This window comes from Leptidea sinapis, chromosome 26 (genome assembly GCF_905404315.1).
Source record: "Leptidea sinapis chromosome 26, ilLepSina1.1, whole genome shotgun sequence".
Lineage (NCBI taxonomy): Eukaryota > Metazoa > Arthropoda > Insecta > Lepidoptera > Pieridae > Leptidea > Leptidea sinapis.
This window is the reverse complement of record NC_066290.1, coordinates 6,930,322-6,941,613: the sequence shown is the minus strand read 5'-3', so window position 1 is coordinate 6,941,613 and position 11,292 is coordinate 6,930,322. Positions and strand designations below refer to the sequence as shown.

General features: G+C 30.7%; 1 protein-coding gene across 2 annotated transcripts; it reads right to left on the bottom strand.

The window, feature by feature from the left end:
• Positions 1-47: 47 nt before the first annotated feature.
• Positions 48-6,019, bottom strand: LOC126972558 (3'(2'),5'-bisphosphate nucleotidase 1). Of its 2 annotated transcripts, XM_050819408.1 has the most exons (6): positions 5,748-6,019; positions 5,473-5,586; positions 5,074-5,218; positions 4,899-5,003; positions 1,552-1,838; positions 48-497 (listed from the first exon to the last, which is right to left on the bottom strand). In XM_050819408.1, the coding sequence occupies exons 1-6, from the start codon at positions 5,862-5,864 to the stop codon at positions 237-239; spliced, it is 1,029 nt and encodes a 342-aa protein (XP_050675365.1). In that variant the 5' UTR covers positions 5,865-6,019; the 3' UTR covers positions 48-236. The 2 variants fall into 2 exon arrangements, with proteins under 2 accessions (XP_050675365.1, XP_050675366.1); XM_050819409.1 differs by lacking the exon at positions 4,899-5,003 and having other exon boundaries at positions 5,748-6,017.
• Positions 6,020-11,292: the final 5,273 nt, after the last annotated feature.

The following is an 11,292-nucleotide window of genomic DNA, read 5'->3' as shown; positions in this document are numbered from 1 at the left end:
ATTGAAAAATTATTCAACCTCTTTATTGTAAAATGACAGATGTCAAACCACATATTTTGAATTTATTTAATGGCATGGAATGCAAGCTTGTTTGTATTTTTTTTTTTCAAGTTTCGTGACCTGGACACAGTGCCTTTCAGCTGGATTCTTGAAAACAGCCATCATAGTGTGACCAGTAGAACATAACAAAGTTGATATTCTTTGTATATATATGGTCATTTGACAACAATTTATAATTACTTTGCTAATTCGTCTTTCAATTCTTGTGGTATTCGGCTTAAGGCATACGAGTGTAAGTCTTCATAAACAGCTGCAAGAACACCAGTTTTATTTGGTCTTGATTCAGAGGCTCCATATTTGTAGTGATTCCCAAGAATGTCTGTTAATTTACCTCCAGCGGCACTCAATATAGCTTCTGGACCACATGTGTCCCATTTCTTACAACCAGGACTAGCAAACACATAAATTGATGCCTTCCCTTCTAATAATTGTAGTACCTGAAAATTTTATATTTATTTTATAGTATTAAAGTGAGAATTCTTGTAGGTATATATATATATATACCTAATATGTCCAATTATCTCACACACATTCAGGTTCAAACAATTTGTATCAAAATTAATTTAGGTACATTCTGAATAAAATTACATCACAAGATTTTTGAAGTTATACTTCTTTTGGCGCGATGCAGAAAAATGATGAGAGTGAATTTTTACGATGCCCGCGCACACCGACACCCGAATTCTACATCGTGAAGTAAGTTCTAGGTGGCATGAAATTCGATAACTATGTTCAAGTTGTATATTCTAGTATTTTTATATTTAGAACACGTGTTTCGTAACAGTACAACTAAACAGTGTGAATAAATAAATATTATTTTGGTGTTTTTATTAAATCAATTTCATATACGACGATGATATTAGTTACTAATAATTTATTAGTAAAGATATACTAATAAATTATTAGTAACTAACTATATAGATATATATATTGAATATTAGTGATAAAACTGATTTGAATAAACCGAGTGCATTTATAAATTTGAGGTTAATTGTCGGTATGTATAATTTATTAACATCGCTAATTAAAAATTATTACATTATTAACTAAAAAATATTAATTTTTGTTTTATTTCTGGTATATTAACAAATTTTATGTATAAATAATAATGTTCTATTCTTGTTTATATTAAACCTTAAATGCTGAGTGTTTCTACTATCTTTGATCTTAACTATTTGTTAAAATTTGATTTATTTTTCCATACGCCAAAGAAGTTAAACTTCTAACGCGTGTACATAAGTACACAAACTCTTTTTTTATTATCTACAAGTATTACTATTTAAATGTTAGTTTTTGTTTTAATAATTATGAATCCTCATAGTTCATTGCCATTATTGCAATTTTTTATTGAATGAGTAAAATCTTCATCAAATATTACTGTATTGATAGTCAATTTATGGTCAAGTACAATGGCACGGTTGTTGACATAAAAAATTAATTACTTCCTCATAGCTATAAGGAAGTAGACTTTTAAAGTGTTTTTTCTCTAACCTTGTAACCCGCTCCACCAACTCTTAAAATCTGTTTTGCGTTCATGACTTGTAATGCATTTTCTACTATTGCATTTGAATGACTTCGTGTTGTTGTGATTACTAAGGAATCAGGAGGGGGGGCCAGGGTGAAACCCCCCACTCCAACCTCCTGAAGACCCCATATTGTACGACCAATTATCTTGTCACTTCCAACAACATTCTTGTAGTATGGTTGATGTATGACTCCAGCAACTGGTCTCTCGTTAACTGATATTCCAATCAATACTGTTACATGTTCAAGGAAACCTAAAACAATATTAGATATTTTTATTAACATTTTCTAGTGACAACTCATTGTGGCATGCAACATGCAATATAGTATATTCTAACCATAATAAAAGAACAGAAACTGGTGTATCTGTGGATAGAAAAAAGAAAGGGGGCTTATTTAAGAAGAGAAAAGAACATGGAATGTTATTTAAACTTTTTTGTGTCTGTTTATTTGTTAGGACATATATCTGAGACATCTTCATGGATTTTCGTGTAGCTTTCATAGGAGGAGAGAGTACTGAGCAGGTTATTATCATTGTCATTTTAACATAATATATGCAATTAACTTTTTAACTTTGGTTGATAATTATCATTCTAACTTACAATAATGTGACATATAATATATTTTACATTTCTCTTTAGAACTATAAAGGAATTCCGAGCAGAAATTTTTTTTAGTACATGTGAATTAAGAAATATAAAATTCAATTCCAGTTGTCTTACAACATAGGTACATATATACCTAACATTTGGAAAAAATGAAAAGTGAAAATTTTGAAAGAATAATCTTATCTGGTTGCTAACACCTTAATAGCCAGCTGACATTAAAAGGAAAGATATGAAAATTACTCAACACTAACATATTACAAGTTCATTGGCCTGAAGACATGTTATCAATATATTAAATTTAACTGTTATGCTAATATCTAATGACTAATAGCGGTTCCATTAATATCTGTCAATTATAATATAATACTAGCTGCACAGCAAATGTTGTATTGCCGATACAAAAGTAACTGTTGATTGTAGATGGGTGAATATTTGAAGTTGTACGTATTTTTTAATGCTGACTCATAATCTAACACATTTAAAAAAAATGTCAAAAAATAAAAAATTAAATTTGGTGTGGACCACCCTTAACATTAAGAGGGATGAAAAATAGATGTTGTCCGATTCTCAGTCCTACCCAATATGCACTAAAAATTTCATGAGAATCGGTCAAGCCCTTTCCAAGGAGTTTAACTACAAACACCGCAACATGAGAATTTTATATCTATACTAATATTATAAAGCTGCAGTGTTTGTTTGTTTGAACGCGCTAATCTCTGGTACTACTGGTCCGATTTGAATGATTCCTTCAGTGTTGGGTAGTCCATTTATCGAGGAAGGCTATAGGCTGTATAGGCTGCAAAAATAGGGATCCGTAATAAAATTGCTATTTTGTAACACAAGGTGTAAAATCGAAAACCTATTTTTGTGTGTGCTGCAAAAACTATTGACAATAGAACAAAATGATGTACAGGCTATAATATAGGCAATATTTTATTACTTATAAAACTATCGCGTGAATTATACTTTATATGGCAAAACAACGTTTGCCGGGTCAGCTAGTTATTAATATTGTAAGTCGAAGAGTTGCTACGCGGCATACAATATTTATACAGTTATTATTTATTACTTTTTATGATATATTTGTTATTATTTAAACACGACTCATATATTGGAGGCAGAACAACGTTTGCCGGGTCAGCTAGTATTAGATATTATGTGTGCTATTGTGGGGCTGAACAGATACTAAAACTGGACAAGGGACTATTGGGGTATATTAATTTAACAATTATCATGGAAGTATCTATATTAGTTAAATGTTGTTTATATTTATACCAACCTGATAAGGTTGGTGGAACTTTGGAAAAAAATACTAAATATTGGTTCAAATAAGGTGAAAAGTCTACCAAGGGCAGAATGTTTGATATGATAAAAGAACCAGGTTATGTCTAGTTTGATGAGTTTGAAACATCCGCAACTCAAAACATGTTTGATTCCCTTCCCAGTTTATCAAGCCTCAATTATTCAAAATCTAAACACTTTATACATGTCATACGAATTGATTAGTCCTAACAAACTAATTGAAAGCATATTTTATCACCTTCCAAACCAGGTAAAATCAATTTAAACCTCTCCAAGTCCAATATTTACCGAGAAAATGTAGCCAAAACATAATATATAAATTGTAAACTAAATCTAATACATAAAATTCTCATGTCGCGGTGTTTGTAGTTAAAATCCTTTGAAACGGCTTGACCGATGACTTGGTCTGAGAATCGGACAACATCTATTTTTCATCCCCCTAAATGTTAAGGGTGGTCACACCAAATTTTATTTTTTTATTTTTTTGACATTTTTTTTTAAATTGTTTGATTATGAGTCAGCATTAAAAAATACATACAACTTCAAATTTTCACCCATCTACGATCAACAGTTACTTTTGTATCACGATTTTAATATCGGCAATACAGGGTCAGTTAGTACCCCCTTAAGGTTCTACTGTAGACATAAGTACCCATTCATCTAAAGCCAATCCTTTTTTCCTAAATGAATGCCATAACATTAATTATGAAAACTTGTCATGATCTGCAATGCTTGCACAAATATATGTTGGTAATACTATAATAATATTACTAATTAAACTAATTAATAAGATAATGTAAATATTATTGTGACTTACAATTATTATTAATTATAGCTGAGCCAACAGACATTGTTCTGTATATTATAATAAATAAAATAATGTTTTTATATGAATTTGTCAATATATCATAACATCAAAAATTACTTCGCAAAATATGCACCCTGCTGTTGTAATGAAATTGTTTCACAGCAGAACTGTCAAACCGTGCATCAACAAATTCTCTCATAGAAATTATATATGGACACATCAAATGAAAAACAAATTTGTTTTTATTTAATTTAGCAGCATTTTCCTATTTATTCACTTTTAAACCTTATCTGGACTTCCACAAATAATTCAAGACCAAAATCAGCCAAATCGGTCCAGCCGTTCTCGAGCTTTAGCGAGACTAACGAACAGCAATTCTTTTTTATATATATAGATTTATTATGATTTAAATAATAGATACAGAATATAAGAAAGAGTGTATAAATAATATTGATATTATAGTAAAATTCCGAGTTATATCATGCATATTGTTAAATATATTACATATGAGAGCTATTACCACATCACACATTATATATAAGCTAATTAGCTGAATAACACTACACAAACCTTACAATATTAAATCTCTCATTTACCATAGTTGGATTGCAGTAAACTTAAATACCATTTCATACTAATAAAGGGATGGCTCAAAAGAGATTTCCAATGTTCCCAAGAATCTCTCTTCAACATAAGTGCACCTAAAATACTTAAATATTTTATAAACTTCAAATTATACTTCCAATTTTTATGGTACAATGGTCTATATACCTTGAGTATATTCAGCAGTGCCATCAAGTGGGTCAACCCAAACAACAATATCCTTCTCCTCTACACCTTTTAAGCTTTCAGGACAATTTATAGCTAATATCTCTTGATCACTGTCCATTACTAAATATTCATTAGAGTCCTGAATCTAAAATAAAACGAAATAAGAGAGAATGACAATGCATTAATTTTCAATTTTATATCAAATTAATTGTAACTGTTAAGAGTTTATATAAATCAGTGAATATGTTTTAGAAATTAGAACATGGCTAATATATGGATCTTTATGTTACCGTTTACATAAAATGATAACATAATAAGTAGATTACTACAATATTTTGTTTTGTCTACTTTGATAGCAAAAAATCTTATTTGGTATTTATAAAAACTAAGCCTATTTACCTGATTGCCATCTTCTTCACCTATGATATTAATCTTAGGATACTGTGCCGAAAGTGATGCAATTATACACCTTTGAGCAGATCTGTCAGCTTCAGTCTGATAGTCATCTTTTCCCTAAAAATTGTTGGTATAATTAATGTAAAACTTGCAATAACACTAGAGCATTGGCCTGACAGAAAACCAGTTACTTAAATACATCACATTTGAGTTCATTATATAGGAGTATCGTAAGTCCTAACTAAATATTAAGTAGGTATATAAGAGTAAAAAATTACCTTCTCAACAATACCTAGTTCTCCTTTGCTCATAACATCTCTTACGATTTTTCCAGCTCTGTTTGCAACAGAAACTGAAGATGCTAATAGCCTAATTAATACGGGTACAGAAGACATTTTAAAAATAATTATTTACATGTAAATGTAATTCCGAAAGTCACAAAAACAGCAACAAGCACTCTTAAAAGTCGTCAGAGGACAAGTTTAATGTATTGTAGTTTGTACCGTGTACGTACGTTATTTACTCTATTCTGAAAAGGTGAAAGGTCCGAACTCCGACGTCACTTTATTTTGTGCTAGGGATGTTAAAAAAGAATCGACTTTTATTTAAATCGATTATTATTATCTTTAATCGATTTTTTTATTATCGATTTTCATAGTGATTTTAATCGATTCTTAGTAAATCGATTATATAAATTACGTATTTAAATCTATAATGCTATTTGGTTTTCTAATTCCTTACCTTAAAATTTTAAGGGAATATCGCCTTTGATTTTAAGTTTTGAATTGGTTATTTTTTTATTCATATTATTTCATTTGATTATTAATCTGATAAATTGTGTATATAAATCTCTTAGGATTATTATTGGAATATGAAAAGCATTTAATTTTAGGGTATGTTGCGATATGCACTGCGACCACTGTACAGTGTGAGGTCAATTTAGTATACTGTGCAGCCGTTCCTTTATAGGTAGTTATACTGTTTACTATTTACTTCACGAGTGTGAAGTTGTTCAGTATACCTCTGTGTTATTTTTAATTTTAATAAATAGTTAAACGCAAATTTCAGAGTTAAAATTGAAATAGGTATATAAATTAACGACTGGATTAAATGTGCTTAATAAGTTTTTTAAGAAATTGTTAATATTTACATTATATTTAAGAAAACAAAATTACTAAGTGTATGTGTTCGCAGTAAAAACATTGACTTTTGTTTAATTCAGCAGTTATTTGGTGTTCTTATAAATTTAAAATAGTGAAAATTAAATACTCATCCCTGTGAAAGTTAATAAATATAAAGATAAGTATAAAAAAGTGTTGATAAAATAGTAAATTTTAAAAATCTAAAGTACAAATTGTGGGTAGGAGTTAAAAAACTTTGCCATTAATTCGACCTAGCATATGTGTTGATTATTTTGCTCAATTACCAAACGCTATTTACTTATTTCGTGGCAACGTGCGTAAGTAGTGTGTTAAGCATTAACGCTGATCATCGAACTGAGTTTGAATCCCATCCAAACCTCAGTTTTTTTTATTATTATTTTTATTGTTTTTTTTTTAATTAAATAAACTTTGTTCTTAATATTATAGAAAATAGTGTAAAATCATTAACACTTTTGATAGAAAAATTTGTCTATCGATATAACTCTCTGCAAGACACCCGTTGACCCCAAGTTCATATATAACTTGTGTTATAATATTTCATATTTTAATCTCTCTCACTCTCCAAAATGACTGGAAAACAACTATCCTGGGGGTGCTGTAAGATTGGTAAAGACACTGACGATCTTATTATATGTTTAAAATGTACAAAAGTGTATAACTATGGTTGCTTGGGTATTGACTCAAATATAAAAAATAGCAACTGGAATTGTCCAAAGTGCGGTAAATTTAAATCTAAAGGGGGCAATCATGACGAAACACCTATACGTTCAAATGCCTGCTGGTCCAGTTCAAATACACAAGAATCTAATGTTACGAAAAGATCACACAAAAGACAAGCTCTCGGTTCTCCAACTTCACCAAGTGTACCTTCAACCGCCATGTTGGAAGAAGTACGAAACATCGTTAATGAAGTTTTTGAAAAAGAAATGTCAAACTTAATGGCTAATATAAACAAAACTATAACCTTGACTGTCAGCACTTGCTTAAAAAGTATTGATAGCAAAATTGAAGAGCTCCAACGTTCAGTATCATTTATTAGCAGCCAATATGATGATATAAAAAAGGAAATTGATAAATACTCTGATATATTTGAAAAACAAAGACGTGAAAATGAATCACTTCAAAGCACTGTTACAGATCTAACGAACAAAATTAACTTAATGGAACAGCAAGCCCGTTCTAACAATATTGAAATTCAATGTGTTCCTGAGTCAAAAAACGAAAATTTAATTTCTATCACAAAACAGCTATCAAAGACAGTGGGATACGATATAACTGAAAGTAATATTTCTCATTGTACTCGTATAGCTAAAATGAATCCGAAATCAACACGCCCACGGTCTATCATAGTCCAACTCAATAGTCCTTTGGTACGTGATCATCTCTTAGCTGCTGTGATAAAGTTCAATAAGGGACATACAACTGAAAAATTAAATGCTTCTCATCTGGGTATACAAGGGGCTAAATGTCCTGTATATGTTTGTGAACATTTATCAACTTCAAACAAGTTACTACACGGGGCTGCTCGACGCAAGGCTAAAGAATTGAACTACAAGTATGTTTGGGTGCGCAGCGGCAAAATATTTATGAGAAAAACCGATAACTCTGACTATAAAGTGATTACAAATATGAATTACCTTAACCAATTAACTTAATTAATATTGTACAAGTGCATGTAAATATGACAAAAGTTCTTCTAAATTCGATACTTTAAATATTTACTACCAAAATGTGAGAGGTCTGCGTACCAAAACTCACAACTTATATAGTAACATTTGTTGTGATAACTATGATATTATAATTCTTACCGAAACTTGGCTATGTACAGGCATTTATAATTCAGAAATATTTAATAATAATTATAATGTTTATAGGAGAGACAGGGATCAGTTTAATTCAATAAAAAAAGGAGGTGGGGGAGTAATAGTTGCCGTTTCCAATAAATTAAATTCTAAGCGAATGAAAAACTGGGAAAGTAGGTGTGAAGACTTGTGGGTTATATTAGAATTAAACAAAAGTGAAAAAATAGCTATTTGTGCTGCTTATATTCCAGTAAGTAAAATAGTTCTAAACAATTTCCTAGATAATTATAATCATCTCTCCGAAAGTAATACGGTTTGTTCTCTTATTGTAGGAGACTTTAATTTAAACTGTGTAGATTGGGACTTGGCTGACGACGTTTCTACTCAATATCACACATCTGGTATATCTAAAACCTTAATAGACTTTTGTCATGTCAACAATTTTCACCAATATAATCGAATCAAAAATAGTCAAAATAAAATATTAGATCTTGTTTTATTTAACAGTGAGACACCGAGGATTTCAGTGGATAGTGCAATTACAGAACTAAGCAAAATTGATCCACTTCATCCACCTCTGCTTATAAACGTTAGCTATACTAAACAAGTAGAAAAAAAGTTAGGCACGAATAAATCTATGGTTAAATATAATTATGCAAGAGCTAATTTCAAGGCACTCAACGAATACCTTAGTAATTTAAATTGGAACGGTCAGCTTTCAGCTTGTGACAGCACTGATGAGATGGTGGATGTCTTATATGACCACATCCTAACATCAATGGATCTTTACATACCTAAGATCACAATTCATAATAGTAAAAAATTTCCTCCGTGGTTCAACAAAACTTTAATCAAAAGAGTAAAAGAAAAAGAAATAGTAAGAAAAAGGTATATAAAGTACAAAAATCCGATGGACGCGATAATATTATCAGTATTGGAGAAAAGATGTGAAAGACTCTCAACACAATGCTATAACGCTTATATTGAATTTACTGAAGAAGCAATCGCTTCAAACTCAAAATTTTTTTGGACCTTCACAAAACGTAAAAAACAAAATGCTTCTAATTCATATCCTGCTGAAATGACAAAAGATAATACTTGTGTATTTGATGGTCAAGGTATTTGTAATCTATTTGCATCACACTTTTCATCCATATACGTTCAGCGGAATTACAATCCATATGAAAAAAATTAAATTCTAAATAACCTAAACACTATTAAATTCAATTTTCAGTGTCTATCGTCTATACAGTTTGATCGAGATGAGATAATTCAGAAACTTAAGCATCTCGATCGTAATAAGGGTGCTGGACCTGATCAAATATCACCTGTGTACCTAATCAACTGTGCTGAGACACTTGCTCTACCACTACAAGTATTATTTAATAATTCATTAAAAACGGGAGTATTTCCTAAAAAGTGGAAAATTGCCAAGCTGGTACCAGTATACAAAAGTGGCGATAAAAAAAGTGTTACGAATTACAGACCAATTTCCATACTTTCTTTGCTTGGTAAGGTATTTGAGGCCTTAATTTATTTACGACTTTATGGCTACTTGAAAAATACGTTTAGTGTTTACCAGCATAGCTTTATAAATGGAAGGTCGACTTGCACAAACTTGGTAAATTTTTCAGAATTATTAATAGACGCGGTTGATAAGAGGAAAAGAGTAGATGTTATCTACACTGATCTAAGTAAAGCATTCGATCTAGTGCCAATTTCCATCTTACTCTTGAAGTTATCTGTATATGGCATTGCTGGATCAATTTTAAATTTGTTAAATTCATACCTTACTGACAGATGTTTTTACGTAGTGGCTAATGGATTTGAATCTGTAAAATACGAAATAACATCAGGAGTACCACAAGGGTCGCATTTAGGTCCTCTCCTATTTAACATATTTATCAACGACCTTCCAAACTGCTTTAAACACTGCACACCATTTATGTTTGCTGATGACCTAAAAATTCTTAGGATAATCAATGGTCCCGATGACGTTAGCGCATTGCAGTCAGACCTAAATAGTTTATTTAGATGGTCCGAGTTTAATGGTATGATACTGAATAAAAATAAATGCTTTCATATAACGTTTACAAAATGCAAAAATATATTACAACTAAATACTATTTAGATAATATGCCTCTCAGTACAGTAGATACTATTAAGGATTTGGGTGTTATATTTGATAGCAAACTTACGTTTATACCGCACATAGACTCTATTGTAAGCAGAGCCTCTAAAATGCTGGGATTTGTAATTCGCAATGGCAAAGTTTTTAGGAACTGGCGCACGAAGATGATCCTATATAAAAGTCTCGTTGTGAGTATTCTGGAATACGGTAGTACCGTCTGGAGACCACACTACGCTTGCCATTGTCTCAGAATCGAAAGAATTCAGAAGCGTTTTCTTTATCACTTGGCTTTCTCAATTGGGAAATCTAGATCACTCGCAACATGCTCTGAAAGATTTACATATTTTAATATACTAACTCTGAAACAACGTAGGGACATATTGGATTTACTTTTCTTATACAAAAGTATTAACAATATTTATGACAACTCCTTTCTGGTGTCTATGTTTAATTTTAGAGTGCCTAGATGCCCACGTAAACCTGTGAACTTATTTGAAAAACCATCTCGCAGAACTATTTTGGGGATCAATTCACCTGTGTCGCGATTATGCAAAATTATAAACGATTATAAATGCTTGGACCCATTCAGTGATTCATTGCCAAGGTTTCGCAAAAATGTAAAAAAATGTATTGTAAATAAATAATTTATAAGTATTCTTGATTTGTTTAATACGTTTATCTTGACTTATTTAGTAGATTTTGTTAATTTCTTAATTTCATTACATTA